At 41.9% G+C, this 22,887-nt stretch overlaps 1 protein-coding gene across 1 annotated transcript in view; it reads right to left on the reverse strand.

The window, feature by feature from the left end:
• Positions 1-2,351: 2,351 nt before the first annotated feature.
• LOC144823786 (uncharacterized) overlaps positions 2,352-22,887 on the reverse strand; it is a 36,033-nt gene continuing 15,497 nt past the window's right edge. Inside the window, exons 3-4 of the mRNA XM_078682621.1 lie at positions 4,757-4,816; positions 2,352-3,147 (exon numbers count right to left, since the gene is read on the reverse strand). Coding sequence (XP_078538747.1) covers positions 2,717-3,147; positions 4,757-4,816 — 491 coding nt within the window. The 3' untranslated portion in view covers positions 2,352-2,716. The remainder of the gene's footprint in view (positions 3,148-4,756; positions 4,817-22,887) is intronic.

Raw genomic sequence — 22,887 nt, forward strand, 5'->3', positions numbered from 1 at the left:
ACTCACGCCTTACTCATTATGAAATGTGCAGGCAATGGGTGTCCATGTGAGTGTGCAATTGCTACACCTAGTGAGTGTTGACTGACACATGTATGAACAGCTAGCTGCAAAAGCTTAACAACCAAAACAAAATTACGATTGAGAACCTGGTCTGATATTTGACAAATGTTGGGAATTGCGCAAATGTGCAAAATCCTTTTATCATGCTGTTGCCATGTGTGTTGTGTTGTGCAGCTCACAAATAAATATACAAATGCTATTGATTGTGTGTGTGCAAGAAGGTGTCCCTCCCTGCACATAAACAATATTACCCTCTATGCAGGCAGATGTGCACTATGGTGCAACGGTACCTGCTTTGGCACTATTCCTACCACTTTAAGGGTTATTTAAAAGCCCCTTGTGCAGTCATTGTATCACTTTTAACATGGGGAAAAAGTGATGCACTGGCGTGCTTCTAAAACAAACCCTCAGTGCCTGTGCCGGGTGAAAATCTTTCATGCACCATAAAGTTGTAAAGATGTGGCAGGTCAAAATATCAGAAGGGGTGTAGTATAGTGTGCTGCAAAGGAGGCCAGCACACTGCAATACCACTCAAAAGTAAATGTGCCTTCATAGTGTTGCCTGCAAAGTGTACAAACTATCAAGTTAAACAATAGCAAAGCAGTGTGTCTTCATGTGCTACCAAAATGCACCACTGGTGTTACAAAAAGTGGTGCAATGATGATGCACGAGGGTATAAGTCTTGCTCCTAGGTCAGCATTATACTATAGATTACTGGGCTACCACACAGCGATCACCTTCCAAAAAACACATGTGAAACTGTGGCAAAAACATTTCAAAGATTAAACATGCACGCAGTAGTAACACATTTCTATCTCATTGCAGCAGCTGCACCTACAGCATCAGAACAGGTTGATGACACACCTGATTTCCAAGAGATAGACAGCAATCTTCCCACAATAGATCATGATACTCTCGATGAAATCCTGTACACCATACAGTCACCTTCTCCGCCTCCTGAGACTGACACCAATGTCGCAGCTCAAGACGAACCCCAAACAAGTTCTAACACTGCATCTGCCAGTACACATCCACCCCCTGACTCGGAGGATATGAAACTTTAGTTTTAAAAAACAGCTGTTGGACTACAGCGTGACCTTCTGAGAGAGGTGAATGTGGCTGTGGATAGTGTAGGAGGTACACTACAGGTCATCCTCAGATTCCTGAACTCAGAATCTGACAACCTGGAGGAGGACCAACCCAACAACAATCAAACCCCTGGCCTTGCTCAATAATTGGCTAACATCTCAGTTTTTGTTTGTGTCAAGTTAAAATCATTGTGCCACTAACATTGACTTTATCATGACACAACTACTTGAGAACATGATTTTTCACTCCTCACACCCATGGAAACATGACTGCAGCATACTAACTCATGCTCCAAGAGCAATGTCCCTTTCTTCTCTGTTTCACCAATTACCCTTTTTTTTTTAATTGAGACGTGTAAATAAAATTGAGCACCTGTGAGAGAGTGTGTAATGACTCGATCTTTGTTTCAAAAGTATCACAATGTGCCTGCTGAAAACCCATGTTCAACTACTGCCATTTGAAACTGAGATGATGCTGTATAAATTTATCAACCTAGCCTCAGCAAGTGAAATGAGTCATACCAGTAATCAAGGTGTCTGCAAAGTTGTTCCAGTGAACTCCATACACCATCAGTGCCACTCAACTTGTCTGGTATTCAGCCATTGTGGTAAGCAGTGGTCTGAATTTGCCATTTGTAATACACTAACTTGTTGAGCATTATCATGAAATAGGTCAAACAACACCTAGCCTAACAATGTGTATTGTGTGCGTCTTGTCCATCTGTGTGAGAAATAACACCTATGTACACAAACAGAATATCACTCAAGATTTATGACACAGAATCTTGTTACATAGACATGCAAGTGTTCTCTGCATTGCCAGTTGAAAAATGATAGTCCTATGTATCCCGTCAAGAGTGTCTGCTCCAAACTGTTGACTCTCAAGTGTTGAAATCAAATGTCCAAAAACAGTGAAATGAAGCTTCACCATACTAAATGTTGCTATGCCTAACCACACAAACACAAAATCCAGATTACATTCCATGTGCCTAATGACTCAAAAAATAAAATGTAAATTGAAATGCTGACCATCAATCAACAAGAACATAAATGGCAAATTTCAAATTTTTATTAACAATAAAAACAGTACTTAAAGTATTAATGAATATATCTAAAAACCTTATCCTAACTAATCATAAAACCTACATCTCTATCTAGAAATCTATCTAACCGAACTATGACTTACCTACATAATTTAACTTATCCTATGCTATACTATACATGTATCACGTTCGACCACTAAAACATCAGCCCCCTCCCATCCTTAACACATCAATGCACAATGGACATACACATACTTAATCTACACATAAACTTACCTAACAAGTCGTAAAACACACACATATATGTATATTTGTTATCTAAAGTTAGAATGAGGTTGAAAAAAACAAACTCGTCCACCCACCTGCAAGTATCTAAGATTTGAAAAAGAAACGTAATCCTATTAACATGTTAAAAAACTTACTACTTTTCCTAGGAGTGCCTAATGTAATCTACACTACACCCACACTATAACTATTCTAAAGTATAATAAAAACAGACTTAAAAAAATATAAACAAAATGGCCACTACAATTGTGCCAGAATTGTGTCCACAGACTGCTGCAGTTGGTCCATCTTTTTTAACATTGTCACCATTTGCAGTTCCAAACCGCGTATTTTAGGTTTAAAAAAATCCACATCTTGTGCAGCTATCCCCTGACCGCAAGATTGTCCAGCACTTGAGTGCGCAGCCTGTCCTGGGGCTGGGGCTGGTGTTGGTGCAGATGACGGTCTAGCGTGCAATGCATCTCCACCTCCATTTCCTTTGTCCTTGGAGGCCGTATTTCCATGTCCTTTTTGTTTCTTTTTGGGTGGAACATTTTTGACCCATGTATTTGCTGCCTTTCGTTTTTCATACAGATGTGACATCCAACGGAACATCTTTGCTACCTCACAGATGTGAGAATACCATGTCTTTCTTATTCGGAAAGCCTGTTCCTCCTCATCAGTCATGTTATCTGTTGTACAAGAAGTACGCATGTCAGTCAATGTGTACAAAACTTACATTCAAAGATAGACAATGCAGGAGTATATTTGAGATGCTAACTATAAAACGTGTGCCATGCATCTGATCACTGTGTGGGCAACACAAAGCAACAGCACACAGCAAAGGTTGAGCATCACATACTATGCTATCAACTGAACCTCATAAGTTCATGAAAATCATAAGATGTTATGGAAGTCAATTGATAACAACACTCCATAACAAACTAGTAATCATACATCATGGTCTCAGAACAGTTTCCACATAATGTACGCACTATGCCTCACCATGATACATTCATGTAGGCATGTGATCCATGACCGGAAATGTGTGCTGTGATCATAAAGTGCAGTAGCATGTTGTTGAAAAAGGTGTTATTTTCAAGCCATTTGTGTTACCTGTACATACATTTCACACATTTACAAACTTCTGCACCGGTGGCGCAAGGGGCCTTGTAAGAAGCAGCGATGTTCTCTGTGGTGCAACAATGATGCCACATCTCTTGAATGCCACTTCAAATGTTAAATGACATGCAGCATACCATATAGTACTAGCAGGGTAAACTACCCATGTATTGATTGTGGAACACAATATCCTTGGGTATTGGGTACATTGTTTTCTCAACAACACATCACATTTGTGCAACAATCCTGACGGGTGCATCATGTACATACATCAATCTTCTGTAAAAACACTTTTTGTTGACAGCTAATTAGGCCTCATGCTGATGCCGCAAGCAAATACTTGTGATAAACAAATTCAGTCTCACACAGTCAGGACTTAGAAGGCAATCCCTGGCTACAAAATGTACATCAATGGCGTCAATAAACAATCAAATCTTGTCCTTAACACTGCACAATGATCACGTCATGACATACCACAAGGCAAACTGACAGTCTTAGACATCTGTTGCTTGCTAATTGGATCAGGCTATTTTTGGACATTGAAAGTGCTTGATTGATCCAATGTTTCATTCCAAAAACATCAGAGATTTGATGGATGTACCACATCTTACGGTTCAAAATGTAAAGTTGCTCACATGTGATGTTGCTAAATTATTTAAACATAAATGGCCAGGATTAACACTAAGCCTGGGTGGATGTTGCGTTGTTGTACTCTGCGTAATTATATGTACTTACTGCAAAATTCTGTTAAATTCCCTAGACTTACCTGGCCTGGCTGACTCACACATTACACCTCGACTGCAACCCCCGCCCACATTCCCGTTAAACAACTGGACACACCCCCAGCCCTCCCGTGTAGTGAGGGCTGTTGGTAGACTTACCTTCCTCGCAAAACATTATCGTGCTGATGCTGCTGCATCCACTTGTCTTCTGCTACTCCAGTCAAATTAACAATAGGCACTGCATGAAAGCATGGCTGACACTATCATGGTATTTCATGGGGTCAGGCATGCAGTACACCATGCTCAATGCCGTGCCTCATGTAAGTATAACTTGAGTAGCGTAGACCAAGTGAAGACATCAGCTGGATCTGGAGACCAATTTTTTAGGAAAGTACAGACAAATACAATTTTTCCCACTCAGCCATCATAATCTCAATCATTGAGAAATGATACTCACTGGTAGTGTTGGGGTCCTCGAAGAAGTCCACCTCCCCTGGCATGTATGGCTGTGGTCCACCTAGGCAACATGAACAGATGTACAATGAGCCGTGAATGTAGGACATATATACAGTGTATGCATTGGGCACAAGATGTTATCATTACATATGCAGGTCATTTACAGACCATGCCACTCATTTACAATAAAGTTGTGCAATGTGGCACCAATTGGCCCTTTGACTACTGTGACACTTCCACAACTCCGTCTTATGATAGTTAAACAATGATGTGTAGCATCCCTGCGATATTGCCTGTGCTGGGCCAGAATCATCCAACATGCCAGGACGCAGTCACACTTGCGCAAGGATGTCTGCGTCACAAAGATGATTGTGTTCTTGCACATGATAAATCACCATAGTTGTTTGACTGGCAACATGTTTGCAGCAGGATGCATCATGCATTATAAGTTGTTCAGACGAATGATAAATGAGCACATTTGTCATCGTTGTGCCTACATATGTCTCCCAAGGGAAGGCGTGGAAGTGCAATGCCTTTCCATTATCTTGCATTGCAACACCTTCAGGAAATGTTTGATATTCCATGGGTGTTGAGTGGGAACACACACAGCAACACCTATGAAACAGGCTTGTGATGTAGAAGTGTACGACAAATATGTGCCATATTTACATGGACAGTGAATGCCCCACATGTTATCGTTACATTTCAGTGGAAATATGGTGATGTTAGATGCCCTTTCGGTGCTTCACACAAAGTGATCCACCCACGGCACTGAGTGCTTGTGAATGAGCAACTATGCTGTTTACATTTTATTTATTGTTGGGTGTCAGACATATGGAAGAATGACCTTCCAGCATGCAAAACTTAGCAAATCAAATCATGTGGTCTTTTCCCTGAGACCTTAGCGCCACCAGTGCTCCTCATTTAATTATGGTGTGAGCAATGTATGGCATTGCTGTAGACCTGTAAATAAGCCACACATATGTTATTAGCTACTGACTTACCAATTGGTCCACTGACTTCCAGTCCAAGATGATCCAGCAAGTCTCCCTCTCTGCTGACGACATCCTGCCAGCGGTGTTTCAATTGGGGGACTGTTCGATCCACATCGCATATGCGGGCAATGTGATGCTGGACCTTTGACCACCTCTGCTGCCGTTCACTTGGGGAGTGACCCTTGCTCACGCTGCCCTCTGTGCTGATCATTCGGGCAGAAAATGAACAAATAGACAAACTAGGCCACCAAACTGTGTGACAGGTTTTTAGACCTACCGGACATATTAAATGAAACTTGAGGTGAAAAAAAATATAAACGTACCCAAAAAAAGAATCAACACTCTCTTATAACTAACCTACACCTATCTACCTCAAAAAAACACTCACATCCCAAAAGACAACAATTTAAACAACACAAAAACTTTAAAGGAACAATTCACAGACAAATAAATGTTTAAAGTTCACATAAAACAGACAAAATACAGTACAAGGTCAAAAAGCTAGCACAAGAATCCACAACAGCCTCCTCCACCAAGCACACTCCTAGGACTAGTAAGTGAAAGAGAAAGTAACTGTGTACTTCCTAATTTGACGCATGGCTGAGTCATTCTATCATTTCCTGTATGAATGCAACACGTTTTTACGTTTTGCGTCATATTGCAGATGAAGCGTCTTGATTTAGACGCAATTATCATTTACAGTTCACATCTGCTAGCATGACATTTCGCTGTGTTGCGTGGGTTTCAACTTTGTTGCGTTTGGCTTTATGCGGTAACAGGCATCTGTACAGGAGATACGACCCGTTTTTCATTTTGCGTCAATATTCACCAAGATGCAACCCTTTATTTATTTTGTGTCAATATTCACCAAGATGCGAGCCGTTTTTTATTTTGCATCAATATTCGCCAAGATGCGAGCAGTTTTGTGTGTCAAAGTGACTCAGCCCTGATTTTTGTATGAGTAAGTGGAGATGCGTGGTATGATGCAACTGATGCCTCACATAATGCCCATGTAGGGTTTCTTTTCCACATGAGGCATATTTTTTGCTGTATGTTCGTCCTTTTTTAGTTCTGACATTCACGTACATCATGGGATATGTGTCAATACTTTTTTGGTCATTGAAATGTTGTGATGTTTGTGGTACATTTACAGGCAACTTGTGCAACAGGTGGCCCACATTGCATCACTTACCAGCAGCACTACCAGCAGGTCACATCTTACCATTAGACAGCCAGGCACACTGCGTGGCTTTACATATAATTGTGTATTTTGCCACTTATCATGCACAAATTTGCATGTTGTGTGGGACATGTGTGTTGGTGTAGCTTTTCCATTCAACACAAATGTCCAATATTGCATTTCCACAATTATTGTCAATTATTCATGAGTATATGCATGAAACTGCTACACCGCACTAGCGTTTGTGTCACAAGTCACAATGAGGTGAGAATTCATATTTGCCAATACACAATTTTAATGTGCACTGCATCAGACGGCACACATTTTAACAGGTGATCTGCATAAAGGAATTTCGTATCTGCATGAAGGTGCCCCTTTCTGCATCACAGCATGTCATCCACACAACGCAGCCATCCTTGCACCATGGTGCAAGTGTGCTTCTGCCAACACATGCCAACAGTTTGTATGCATGCACACAATAAACCCCAGAGAACAACATGTTAGCAAATTCGTTGCATGCCTATGTCTCATAAATACTAAACAGAACAAATAGCCAGACAGGTTTACTTTTTTAACATTTAATCACACCCAACCCTACAGTTCTGGGTAGACAACTATTTTATTTTAGTCTTTTTGTCTTTTTTTATAGCAAAGCTTTTTCCATTGAATTGTTATATGTCATCAAAAGAACAATTATCAAACAATAAAGAATACATTCAGAAAAATGTGCAATATATACAAGTGATCAATATGTAAAAAAACAATACTGTGAATTTTGAAAAACACCAAAAACACATTAATACAATGCCTAAAGGTAATTTTTTACTAGGTACCAGTCCTTCATTTTCTACACAAGAAAGACAGGTGGACAAAACAGTTCATAGATACTGCCTGTCTGTCCTATTGAGCCGGAGACTAGATGAATACTTCTGGGGTTACACTCATAGGGATGGAAAGATGTGGTACTATATGATAGCCCTAGCTGCACCCTTCTTCTTTTTTCCAGGCTCAGAGTCAACGCGTTTCGAACCACACTTTAGTTATGGGTTCTCCTCAGGACACGGACTGGAGGAAGCCAATACTGTATGTAGTATTCTAGACCACTTCAGTTGGAAACTTGCCTCGCAAGTACTGAATTTCTTAGACTTGGGCAAGGTGGCGTGTAGAATGGAAAGGCGCCGGCCATGCATCTGTCCGGAACTCTTTTGGACGCGTTTGTAGCTCAATACGATTTTACTCGTTCGTTCAGTGAACCGCTCTGCTCGTTCGTCTACAGTATCTGGCGTTTACAATTCAGTACTTGCGAGGCAAGTTTCCAACTGAAGTGGTCTAGAATACTACATACAGTATTGGCTTCCTCCAGTCCGTGTCCTGAGGAGAACCCATAACTAAAGTGTGGTTCGAAATGCGTTGACTCTGAGCCTGGAAAAAAGAAGAAGGGTGCAGCTAGGGCTATCATATAGTACCACATCTTTCCATCTTTAGGAGTGCAACCCCAGAAGTATTCATCTAGTCTCCGGCTCAATAAGACAGACAGGCAGTACCTATGAACGGTTTTGTCCGCCTGTCTTTCTTGTATAGAAAATGAAGGACTGGTACCTAGTAAAAAAAAAAAGAAGAAATTACCTTTAGGCATTGTATTAATGTGTTTTTGGTGTTTTTCAAAATTCACAGTATTTTTTTTGTACATATTGAACACTTGTATATATTGCACATGTTTCTGAATGTATTCTTTATTGTTTGATAATTGTTCTTTTGATGACATATAACAATTCAATGGAAAAAGCTTTGCTATAAAAAAAGACAAAATGACTAAAATAAAATAGTTGTCTACCCAGAACTGTAGGGCTGTGTGTGATTAAATGTTAAAAAAGTAAACCTGTCTGGCTATTTGTTCTGTTTAGTATAGTGGAGCGGTCCAAGCCAGTCAGAGACAGGACCCAAACCTTTCTGTCGCCCTATGTCTCATAAATGACACTGCTTGAGTCTGCAAAAGTACTTTCAGAAACATGGAGTGTTACTTTATAGTTAACAGGGACAGCTGTGAACTGTATTAACACTTTATATGGGAGTTGTTCGAATTTGTGATGTGATACATCACAGTATTGGTCAATATGCACCGTTTCTAATGTTATTACATTAGCTATTGGCATTCTGTGTCACTACATGTGTGATATTTCTAAGAATGCCTCTTATGAACATTTTTTAAATTATTTTTTTTTATTGAGATTTATACAAGGTACAAATACAAACAAAAGGAACCAGGGTTCCAACCAGAACCAGCCAGCACATCATCACATTTGTACAAAAAATATTATAGCACCATATTTCGGAATGTTACATAAATAGAAATACATCAGAGGAATGGCATGCACAGTCGAGGCAACAATATGTTTACACATGGAACCACAATCTGTAATATAATTCAAATAGGGTCAAACAGCATGTACTACATTGAATGCGATCGAACGGCAGGAAACAGCCAGTCCCCGCAAGTCAAAGACACACGTGTGTGGGGATAATGCAGGTTTAATTCACTCTTACCCAGTAGCAAGAAACAATGTAATTATTATGTATCCCCACTGGGGTTAGGAACAGGGGAGACAGATCTTTTTCGCTCCCAAATTAAAAATGGTTCCCATATATCCCGAGGCCTCGAGGTCGGGGGCATTAGTTCCCAGAACACACCAAGATGAGTGTGGCCATAAGTCACATCAGATAGCCAATCCCTAAAGCCAGGTACTTTCTTCCTCCCCCACTTGATAGCAACCTGCCTTCTCGCATATAGCAAGAGAAGTGCATACAACTTGCGTTGCTTTGGTGGTGTGTCCTGCACACAGCCTAAGAGGCCAAATGCCGGGGAGGGAGCATCTGTCCTGCCAACAATCTGGTTAATTGCAGTAAAAATCTCCTGCCAGACTTCAAGCAGCAGTGGGAAATCCCAAGCAACATGTAAAAAGGAGGCCGAGGCATACCCGCAGCGCCAACATTTATCATCCTCCCTTAACTTCATGCGATGGAGGCTTATCAGCGTTCTGTAATATCTATGCAGAAATTTAAAATGTATCAGGCGTAGCCTATAGTTTGGGGAACGTTCAGTTAGCTGCCTACAGCAGAATGCCTATTGTTTTTCCGACAACTGTGGATCAAGTTCACTATTCCACTGTAGCATTGACTTTGGCTGCACCACCGGGGCTGTAGTTTGCATACTGGTATACAGGCGTGTAACTAATTTACGTGGTGAAGGCGATTTTAGGATTTGCCTCTTGTGAACATTTTTGACAGTCACTGCTTGAGACAGGTGAACATGCAATGGAAGACTAAAGTATGTACCCATTTGCATGTTGTCATGCACATATACCAATCTGTCTGCCACATCTGTAGATGTTGATAGCATGATGAATGTACATGTCCTATCTGTAGCAATGTCTTGAACACCCAAGTGGATGCAGCACATTCTAGTTCATGTTGTCCTATGTAGGATGCAAAGGCATATGTGCACACATGTTACATGCACGTCATTTGGAAGATACATAACATGATATATGAAATGACATAAAATATGATCACATTTGATGCTGTAGTATCTTATGACCTATTTACAAAATTAACACAAATGAGTCTTACATGTGTATTTGTGAATTTATTTGTGACATTGGTGTTTATTGGTACAAATGTTGAATAGCAACATTATGTGAAAAAATGAGTGACAATGTGAGTGCGACGTCACGCTCCTGCACAGTGTTGTGTATGTCTCGCCCTTCTGCTTCTGATTCTTCATCATCATTCCGTTTATTCTCGGGACTGTTCCTCTTCATCACAAGGCACATTTGTCTTAACACACACATATATTATGTAGTATTGTATCATCTTGCAGACCAGTTCTGGTGAATACTGTAGCTTTCCACCTGAAATCCAGGCACCGAAACCTGGATTTGAGCATGCCAATGCTTCTCTCTCTGATGTTTCTTGTTCGACAGTGTGCATGAATGTATGCCTTTTGTGGTTCAGTCTGGGGATTGCCAAATGGTGTCATCAACCACGTCTGTAGGCCATATCCTTGATCAGCTGTAAGTGGAAATTAATACAAATGTTTTGATTTTCATGACAATTGAGTATACATGGCATGTGGTGTACATCATGTTTGCTAAAAAGTTCAGTGTGTTAACCATTTGTGTTACTTATATGTCATGTCTAACATTGAGTTGCACATTTCTGATACACATGTCACTTAGGGGCATATGTATCAAGCTATTTTGGAGGTCGCAAACACTGCAATTTTCAAAAACGAGTGTTTGCGATCGCAAAATAGCTATTTCCTATGTATAACAGAAATTCACAATGCAAAATAGGTATTCGCACAAATAGCGTCTACCTATTTTGCAACTAGAGAAATCTGCTAATAGATTTGTGAAATCGCTATTACCGACACGCAATTTGCAATTATCGCAAATTGCGGTCTAGCAAATTGCGAATTCGCAAAATATATGTAATAAAAATCACAAATTGGGATTTACCAGAATTCGCAATTTTGCACACGCAGTTTACCACCAACTCAAAGCAGGTGGTAACCAGGTGCAATGTATTTAAACAGGCCCAGAATGCACCATGAATTTTCACAATGGCAGCGCTGTTTGTGAAAGCTATGAGGATGTGAATTCAAGCTGTAGCACGGAGAAGGAGGCGACAGGAACGGATATTCAGAGAGCGCATCACTCTGTTCCAGCAGACTGAGGAGGAGATCCATGAGAAGTATAGGCTGGACTCAGCCACCATTATGGATTTGATTGCTGAGCTCAAATCCATGCTTCAACACCCAACCCGCAGGACACAAACCATTCCAACCCATGTGCAGGTCCTGTGTTCAGTGCAGTTACTGGCATCAGGGAATTTCTTTGGGGTGATAGCATCAGCAGGAGGGGTCTCCCCGAGTTGCTTGTCGTGCTTCTTCCATGCATTTTTGGATGCAATGGTACGGAGGCTACCACATCATATTCAATTCCCCACCACACAACAGGCATTACAGCAAACAAAACTGGACTTCTACTAGATTGCACAATTCCCACACGTCATTGGCTGTATAGATGGAACCCATGTAGCTCTCTCACCCCATCAAACAATGAGTATGTATTCAAGAACCGCAAATCTTATCATTCCCTCAACATACAGATCAACTGCAATGCCAAATATATTCAACAACATTGTTGCAAAATATCCTGGCAGTACACACAACTCCATTATATTTAAACAAAGTGGGATATGCAGATGTCACACTGGTGGCGAATTTGGCGAGGGCTACCTGCTAGGTAAATGCATGTCTAACACTCTAACATCCAGTTAAGGTTTGAAGTGAGAGGACAGTGATTAACCTTATGTCTTTCATCCTGTAGGAGACAGTGCATATGCTGTGCGAGACTTAATCTTAACACCTTACCTCAATCCAGCCAATCCAAGGCAGCGGAGATATAATCGCGCCCAAAAATCTACACGCTGTGTAATAGAGCAAACATTTGGGATACTAAAGAGCCGGTTCCGCTGCCCCCACAAAAGTAGAGGAGCACTCCAATACAACCCAGAGACCTGCTGCAAGATTGTGGCTACTTGTGCCATGCTACTATCAAAAAGTGAGGGAAGAGGATATACTGTCCATTCAGTTCCCCTGGTGAGATCCGGAGGTAATCAAAAAAAGGGAATGGACACTAGTATCTACTGAACCATTGGTCCAAAATTGACAACCCTCATAGGCAGCCTGATTGGTGCGATGCGGTATATCTTTTATCCGCCCCCTCAGGTGTCATGGCATATTCATAGGGAAGTCAAAAGGGTTTTTGTATGCCTGCCTCACCCGAGGCTACCTCTGGTTCTGGTAGAAGTGTCCAGAAATGATAGGGAGGGTGAAAAGTAGTAAAAGCAGTGTATCTCCAAGAAAAATTTAATAGAAAAGGGGATACCACTGTCGATTAAAAATGGTCGATATATATGTAATCGAGTAACTAGATTACCATATAGCTATGTATATATGGGCGCGTCAACATGTTTCAGCTCTCTGGGCCCAGCCGGGTCTATAGAGCTTTCGTCAGGACATAGGACAAACACAAACACATACATGAGGTACTCACACCATTAGTGTAGTTTCCTTTCACTATATGTAGCGTTTCTTATTTTTGTCACCTGAAATATAGGAGCACAAACACATACAATCCAAGGCAATGTGGCATTGTAGTTATGGTGATTAGACATACAAATGTTTTCAACAAAACACATATGCTAGTATTACTAGTCGCTTTTTATGCAGCTAATTCTTAGTCACATAAAGTTTCTGTAGCATAGGAAAGTAGCAGGGGAACAGGTGGTGACATAGTTTGCACAGGGCGTACTGTACTTGGGCAAGGTGGCGTGTAGAATGGAAAGGCGCCGGCCATGCATCTGTCCGGAACTCTTTTGGACGCGTTTGTAGCTCAATACGATTTTACTCGTTCGTTCAGTGAACCGCTCTGCTCGTTCGTCTACAGTATCTGGCGTTTACAATTCAGTACTTGCGAGGCAAGTTTCCAACTGAAGTGGTCTAGAATACTACATACAGTATTGGCTTCCTCCAGTCCGTGTCCTGAGGAGAACCCATAACTAAAGTGTGGTTCGAAATGCGTTGACTCTGAGCCTGGAAAAAAGAAGAAGGGTGCAGCTAGGGCTATCATATAGTACCACATCTTTCCATCTTTAGGAGTGCAACCCCAGAAGTATTCATCTAGTCTCCGGCTCAATAAGACAGACAGGCAGTACCTATGAACGGTTTTGTCCGCCTGTCTTTCTTGTATAGAAAATGAAGGACTGGTACCTAGTAAAAAAAAAAAGAAGAAATTACCTTTAGGCATACTGTACGCCCTGTGCAAACTATGTCACCACCTGTTCCCCTGCTACTTTCCTATGCTACAGAAACTTTATGTGACTAAGAATTAGCTGCATAAAAAGCGACTAGTAATACTAGCATATGTGTTTTGTTGAAAACATTTGTATGTCTAATCACCATAACTACAATGCCACATTGCCTTGGATTGTATGTGTTTGTGCTCCTATATTTCAGGTGACAAAAATAAGAAACGCTACATATAGCGAAAGGAAACTACACTAATGGTGTGAGTACCTCATGTATGTGTTTGTGTTTGTCCTATGTCCTGACGAAAGCTCTATAGACCCGGCTGGGCCCAGAGAGCTGAAACATGTTGACGCGCCCATATATACATAGCTATATGGTAATCTAGTTACTCGATTACATATATATCGACCATTTTTAATCGACAGTGGTATCCCCTTTTCTATTAAATTTTTCTTGGAGATACACTGCTTTTACTACTTTTCACCCTCCCTATCATTTCTGGACACTTCTACCAGAACCAGAGGTAGCCTCGGGTGAGGCAGGCATACAAAAACCCTTTTGACTTCCCTATGAATATGCCATGACACCTGAGGGGGCGGATAAAAGATATACCGCATCGCACCAATCAGGCTACTTGTGCCATGCTCCACAACATAGCAACTAAAAAAAGGCACTCCAGTTGAACTGACTGATACTGATTCATCTGAGGATGAGTGCCCAGGTTCACGTTGCAGACCAGCAGGTGGTGTTGGGGCAGCTTCGGGCTGACACAGACGTGATGAGATGACACAAAACTATTTTTAGGTGAGTAATGATGACACAATGCAAAATATAATTTGTGCATGACTGTGTTTTTTTTATCCTTTAGCTGAAGGTAAATATCAGTCACAGCCTAAAATAATAACTTTATGGCTGGCATATGTTGTTGCACATGTTATGGCCACAGTGCATGTATGAGGGTAAACAAAAGTCAACATGACCTGGGATACTTCACCCATTGCCATTATGTTGTTGGGACCATTTATTGTTTTCTGATAAGTCCTGCTGTCACACGCTCATGGTGCTGACTGCTCTCCCTAGAGGCATCTGATGTTGTTCCCTGCCTTACACTGTGCTATCTGTGTTCGGCAATTGGTGGGGTGATGCTGCTGCTGCTTGAGAGCTCCTCACTATCCCCTTAGCCAAGGAATCCTGTGCCACCTATGGTAGCAGTTCACAGCTGTTCTACAGCATTAGTCACCTGCACCAACCCTTTGTCCACATCCTGGCTGCAGTGTGCCATTTCAACCTGCATGCTTACTGAGTGGTGTGACAGCAGGGATGTTGCATTACACAGGCGGTTGACCGCCTTGCTATATGTGTCTAGACGGTTGTAGAGACGTAGTCTCCCCCTGTGTGTGTCTGCCTGGTCTCTCTTCATGGTGGCACATAGTTCTTTAATTGCGCCCTTCATTTCTCTAATGCCCTCCTTCATGTCACAAAGGTTATTGTTAACAGACACCAGCTGCTGGAGTACTGATCACATTAATTTTGTTTGCAGGCGCTGGACCTTTACCATGGGGCCTTCCAATCCGGCAAAGACCGTGTAATCCTTAACAGCAGCTGCACTGGTGGTTGCCCTTGGCCTTCATCTCCTGCATGATTCGTCCCTATGGTGCACAGGGGTCTGTTCTTGGACCTGTTCTGCATGCTGTCCCTGGTCTGGCTCGGCCTCATCCACTATGGATTCTAGTTCTCCTTCTAACAGCAGAAGTAGAGGCACAATATGACGGTGTCTCCATGGGACAGGTGTTGTCAGTGTGGTTTGCTCAGTGTCCTCTTGCCCTGCCTGGTCCTCTGTATCTACAGCCTTCTCAGCTCCTGAACTGTCATCATGTGTTTCAGGTAGAACTGTAAATGAAAAGCGACATTTTAATTGTGTTCTGCTTCATATTTTTCACTTAACAAAGTTTTCTGATGCTGGGTTAGCTAAGTGCTGTCTAGCGTTTTCTGCCTTAACTGATTTACTTCTACTGATTCTACATTGATGTGTGTCATTGCTCCACTGTAAGATGTGTGTGACTACATCTCCCATGATTCATTGCTGGGTGTGCTGGAAAAAGTGTAATGGAGTTGCATTTTTACTTTGTAGTTGGTGCATACCTGAGTGTGTGATTGAGATGGTAATGTGAAAGGGATGATTCGGCATGCATCTTACCTTGTCTTGTGTTGGGAGGGTTGGAGCTGTCAATATCAGCCACACCACTGACACTCTCTGGCTGTAGGGTGGACTTACCAACTCCTCAAGGGGCGTAGATTCAGTTGCAGTGGAGGTTCCCCCGCCAGTCTTCGTTGCCTCTGGCCGCCTGGTTGCCACCTTGTTCTTGGGCCTGGAGTGCATATGGTACCAGCGCTTGCGCAGGTCAGCAACAGAGCGCTGTGTCACACCGATGGCATTGACATTTGCCTGCCAGCCATAATTTTCTTTTTTTGTGACTCTGGCACATTGAGTAATTTTTTCCAAAGAGCAACTCATGGCTTACTGAGATTTTTTCTATGAGCACCTCCTGCTCCCTCTCACTAAACCTATGCTTTCTTTTCCTCCCAGCCTCCTCCTAATCCTACTCTTTCTCCTGGGGATCCATTGGAAGTTGTTGGAGTTGCAGTCTAAAGTGGTTTGCTTCTCCTCCCAGCCTCTCACACAGCCTCAGGCAATCAGGAGCAGCATGGGCGGTCACACTTCCTGGGTGTGATGACATCAAGCTGCACCTGGATTGCAGATTCTCTAAAATTGCAATTCCTTATTTGCGATTTCACAAATAAAAAATCACAAAATGCGAGTTCGCAAAAGTATTCTGTGAATTTTTGGCAATCGCTAAATGTTAGCGATTTTTTATTTACATCGTATTTTGCGATTTGCAAAAATTTGCAATTTGGGATTCGCAAAACGGTTTTTCATACATATGCACCTTAATTTGTTATCTATTATGTGATATGCATGACATGGGATGGTGCGTTGCAGTGCATGATTTGTTGACTGAAATGTGCGAGGTCTTGCAATCTGCCAGTGATACATGGGTAATTATTATGTTAGATGCACACATTCCATGATTGTGCATGGCACACCTATGACGATTTCACTATGAACGTGCTGCAAATAATTTGGCTGTGCTGAAGTGAGTCAGTTTAAAGGCACAGTGATGCAACATATTTCTATAGTTTATTCCATTTGTTGGCACACAATCGTATGACATGGCCCTGCACACCCAGCCTTGTACCATGGTGAACAGATGCCTACATGATGCCTACATCATGTGTAGATTGTTTTTAAACATGAAGGGACACCTTAAAGGACAAAAACAAACAATTTTGCAGGATACCTCTTTCTAGACATGTTTCACAATGCATTATACATTGTAGGAGGAAAATTTAAGAATGTGAGATGTAAGCATACATCGACAGTGTGACTTTGTGTGCACAACTTATTTTTGAAGGACATTCTGTGGCACCTCCAGCTTGTATCTTTTTGCTCTTTCTGATGTCCTTCAGGATGCATGGTTGCTACATCGATGGACCCACAACAACAACCATGTAACACACCTTACACACTAAGTCTTGCATGAAAGTGACAGTATTAGCTGGCACATGGAAAGCCACACATGGTGAATTCATGTGTCCATGTATTTGTGTACCAGCAGATTACACCCCACTGCATCACACAATCTGGCGTACCAGCTGAGCAAGGAGCTTGTACAGAATCATTCTAGACTTGTGTGCACAGGTACACAAAATATAGGAGGTGTGACATATCACATTGATTGATCGGCACACATGCCTGACACTTACTCATTCTACCATGAGGTCAGAACTTTAAATTAATATGCATACCCGCTTTCAGAAATTTAGTCTATGTGTCACTTAGCATGTGGTTTTCAAAATTAAATTTTGACAGATGTGTCATGTTCCATTACAGACAGGTGCTGTGACTAGGTACACATGCATGCAAGGTGATGTTTGTGTTAGCTAAGGGACACCCTTTAAGGCATCAGTATGGGTAATCTTTGCGGGCCCACTGACAGTGCCACATCTCTGAGGTGCTGCAATGTTTTTGCACATGATGTGAGCTTCTGGTACTCAGCTCTTGTGCCTGTAGTACTGTGTAAGGTTTGGGCCCAGGGTATTTCATCATATGCATGTGTTCACACACTCCATGCAATGATGAATAATTTGCCTTCAGACAGCACCATTGCCTTCTGGGCACATGTGCATACCTCATTTCATGAGGTGGGTTACATGCTTCTGTGCCTACCTCTGTAATCACAATGTGCCCTGTGGGCAAACTTAGGGGACGATGGTACCATGGCACCAACAGTACACTTACTGTCATGCTGACATGGGTGTATGCACCTTTTGACTGTATGTTACGAAATGATAGTGTAGCTGTCAGTTAGCCTTTTCACAACCACTTATTGTGTCATCATTACGTGTGCATGACATGTGGCAGATGGACAACTATTCTTACATGGTATTAGTATGTGTGTTAATTGATTGTTGCTTTCCTACAAGTAGCCCATTGCCATATTGTTCATTTTGGAAACGGTCATGGATGATGCTGTTTCTGAATATATATGAATCATGCACACTCCAGGATATTTGGCAAGTACATTGGTGTATAGTCCACGATGGTCCACACTGGCCTGGACATTGATGGAGTGTGTGTGTTTCCATTTACGGTATGCATGTGAAGTTGCTGCAGGTGGTACCAGTTGGATATGTGTGCAGTTTAGTGCACCAAGTGCATGTGGGAAACCAGCAATGGCATAGAAGCATTGTTTAATATCCATCTGCTGCTATTGTGTGTTGGGGAAATGGATGTACTGTGGTGTGGGCTGATTTATGGCATCTAAGTCAGAAGGGAGGAAGGGTGAGTAATATGCCTATGAGACACCTGGCCTCTCGTGCTGCTGTTGTTTAGAAAGATCCACAGGCAAACATGCATAAGACTGCCAGGAGCTTTGTCTGAGGTGGAATGTTGCAGACCATGTCAGTTGCTAGCTTTGGCCTTGGTGAGATCTGACGCAGCAGGGTCACAATGGACACCCTCTTGAGGCAATACATTTTGATGAAAGTGATGCTGGTCCTTTGCTGGTAAATGCGCACCCTTCTCCTGCACTGCCTGTGCGGTGATGGTAGAGGTTTGAACCATATTTCGAGTTTTTGAATGTTGGTACATCTCTTGATTTAGCTGGAAATTCCTTATTGAGAATTATTAGGCCTGAGTTACCTCAACAAAATGTGGGTGCCCACTTACTTGACCTATCTGATGATCTTGGTGATACAAGATGTATATTGAAATCACTGAAGATGATAAAACTGTCAGTCGGACAACAAAGTGCCAAAGTTCTTATAGTGTCCAACAAAGTAAACAGTTGGGTCATTTTGTTCCTTCTTCTTCCAATTAAATAGATGTTATTATCAATTGGGACTTAAACCGTAAAAGCAACTTGTAACCATAATAGGTATAAGTTGAATAGCTTCTACATTAAAGCTCAATTCTGTTGCCATGTAAAATGAGACCCTGATTGTGGCACAACCTTGATTCGTTGTAAGTGTGGCTATGAGGTTGAATTCCTTGTAACCAACCGATCAATGAAGTATCTTGCTCTTTCCACGTTTCCTGAAACATTAAGGTTTCAAAGATTTGTAAAAAAGATAAGATATCGTAAGCAGAACCATGAACATTCCAAGAACAGAGCCTAATTTGCTTATTTTCCTTGTTGATATTATTCAGACTTCAATCCCTACGGACAGATGCTGTATTATTGAGAGCAGCCGGAAACCAAGCCCAATCTTCCAATGTCACTTTATTTTTAGTGAGTAATTCACAGGTGCGAACTCCTGGCGATAAATTTTTGATTGAGAGGCCTATAGGGGCATATTACCAACAACTAGCCATAATTATCGGTATGTTGGTTTAGCGGCGATATTTTTATCGCCAAGCTGCGGCGATTTTTATCACTTAGGAACCTTGCTATTATCAAGGTATATCTCCTAAGCGATAAAAATCGCCCGAAATGCATGAATATCACTGAAAAGTCAGCGATTTTCATGCATAAACGAGCTAATGCTCTTAGCCATGTTATCCACCTACCGTTGGATAACATGGCTAAGAACTGCTCAGGGGCAGGTGTTAGCTTTTGGAGATATTTGCCCTTAACGCGAATATCTCCAAAAGTTGTTAATAGGAGATAGCGATGTTAGCGACTGTTTCCAGTCGCTAACATCTTGGCACGCCCACTTTGCATGTCATTAGTGATAAATATCACTGACATGCAAAGCGGGGCCCAAGATGGTCGCTATCTCCTACTAGCTGTCGCTAACTGTTGTTAGCGACAGCTAGGTAATAGGGAGATAATTTTATCTCCGCTTTCTTGGCTTTTAAAGCTAAAAAAGCGGAGATAAACCCCCTTGATAATATGCCCCATAGTATTTACTGGATTGTTACGAACACCAATCGCTCTTTGAAGAAGGGGAGTTAATTTCTTGGTGGCTGCAAATCTTGTATTATGGGCCTTGGTGGCTGACATAGGGAGTCGTTGCACTTGTGTAAAATAATATAAGAAAATAAAATAAAACATACTGAACACAGTGATGTCCTCGCTCCAGACCTCATCATTCGCCGACAGAGGAACCAGATAGTGGAACTCCCTTGGCAATCCTGGTGCTGCTATCACCAGCATGAAAGCAGCGCTAGGATTGGTAGGAGCGGCCTCACTCTGTGCTCCACAGCATTCTGGAGGCTTTGGCTTGCTCTAACCCAGCTGGTTAAAGTGTGCATGTGTGGCTGGCTGTCACAAGATGGAGGGTGAATTATCCATTTGATCTGCCTTTGTGGGGCATCGGTCTGTTGCTATAACATTATTAAAATTACTGTTTGTGGTATTAATGTTAGTTTCCAATCGAAGGGTTTGCAACTTACTATAGTTCCTGGACTCAACGGGCCCGTTTCATTATTCTTATTTGTATAATCAATAGGCTCCTCTAGGCACGATGTTGCTTAACATTGCTTGTTAACTTTGGTGGTGATATCTTAAGCTTCAGCTTCTTTGAAGCCTTTTGGTTTTGTTGAGTATCATCCAAATATTATTTTCACAAAAACTGAGAATTATGTTTCGATATCACCAGATTCTTAAGAGATGGTTGAATTGCTTGACTATCATCCTGACATATTACTGAATTGCCCTCCATTGGGGCTTTTTCGCGTTAACAGCGGGACGCTCTACTCCTCGGCAGACGTGAGGTCTTTCATCTGCACATCCAGGGAATTATTTATTTATTTATGCGATTTTATATAGCGCAAACTTTACCCGAAGGTGTCAGTGCGCTTTACATAAGGACCAGTTGAAAAACATAAGGACTTAGGATTACATGCGTTACATAAATGATACAAACAGAAAAAAATTGCAAATGTACAAGATGTAAAGTCACACAAAGAGATACAAATGGATATACTCTAAGAGTCACATAGGAATGGTAGATAGTACAAAGGTCTACTGCATGTACTAGTGATTAGAGTTATCTCTATATACATAGGGAAGGGATACAAATGGATATACTCTAAGAGTCACATAGGAATGGTAGAGAGCACAACGGTCTACTGCATATACTAGTGATTAGAGTTATCTCTATATACATCGGGAAGGGATATGACTGGATATGCTCTAAGAGTCACATAGGAATGGTAGAGAGCACAGCGGTCTACTGCATATACTAGTGATTAGAGTTATCTCTATATACATAGGGAAGGGATATGACTGCATATACTCTAAGAGTCACATAGGAATGGTAGATGGTACAAAGGTCTACTGCATATACTAGTGATTAGAGTTATCTCTATATACAGAAAAGCAGAGTTCCATAAGTGGGGTCGGAGGGGGGATGCAGTCACAGCACAAAGGGAGGGTGGGAGGGATGCAAGGGTATGGAGAAAAGGCAAAGCAGAAAAGGGAAGAAATATTTGAAGATCATCAACGGGGAAAAGGGTTAAAGGACGAGGGAATGGATGGAGGGTCAGAGTCCATAGAAAAGTGTCCGAAATCAGCAGCAAAATGGCGGCCAGGACAAAACAAAAAGTAAAGAAGTCCAGGAGAGAAGGTGGTGGTGTGGTGTGGAATCGTTTCTAGCAGTTAGTCTTTTGACGCCCACGGGATGGAGTGTGAGCCTGCCGCGTGAAGCCGTCTGCATGAGCATCAGTGTTAAAAATTTCGAAGCTGTATTAAAAATTTCGAAGCTGTACAAAAGGGAGATTCTACATGGACAACTTTCGTAAATTTAATATGGAAAGTTTCTCCTGGTGTCTTAATCATTCTGTGGCTTCTATGTTTCTCTCTCATTAAACAAAACACCAACCATAGAACATCGTCCCCATGACTGTGGTAAGGCTTTTTTGCTCTATTTGGCCATCACATTTTATTTATTTTCAGAAATTAAGCCCCTCTCATATTTATTTTCACAAATTAAGCCCCTCTCATATTATTATCTATTTGCTTATTTCATCAGGACACAGCCTTCTTTTTTCTACAATATTTACTGTTTCCGAGACCAGGAGAATTCCAGCTACATTAGCATTCTCCCAGTTGAGCTTTACTGGTCTGTATCTGAGATCTATTGTGATTTTCATGTTTTTCACTTTTATGTGTATGTATTTCTTTTCTGCACTTCTTTTCTGAAAGTGCGGCAGAGAAGTCTGCAGCTGCACAAGGGGGCGGCTGACCTCCACAAGCCCCTCCTGCCATCATCAAAGACCTGGGGAGTAATTTTGTTGCCATTGGACCTTGTGTGGGGGCCACTGCTGCACGGACACACTCTGGTGGGAGTCTAAGTCCCAGATTGCTAAGTGTGCTCACCGCCACCTGCAGCTGACTGGGTGTCCGCACCTGTGCCTCTTAAGCGCCGCTCACAGCCCGTGGCGCGGGACCCTGAAAGTGCGGCAGAGAAGTCTGCAGCTGCACAAGGGGGCTGCTGACCTCCATGAGCCCCTCCTGCCATCATCAAAGACCTGGGGAGTAATTTTGCTGCCATTGGACCTTGCGTGGGGGCCACTG

The sequence above is a fragment of the Lissotriton helveticus genome, chromosome 3_1 (assembly GCF_964261635.1).
Source record: "Lissotriton helveticus chromosome 3_1, aLisHel1.1, whole genome shotgun sequence".
Lineage (NCBI taxonomy): Eukaryota > Metazoa > Chordata > Amphibia > Caudata > Salamandridae > Lissotriton > Lissotriton helveticus.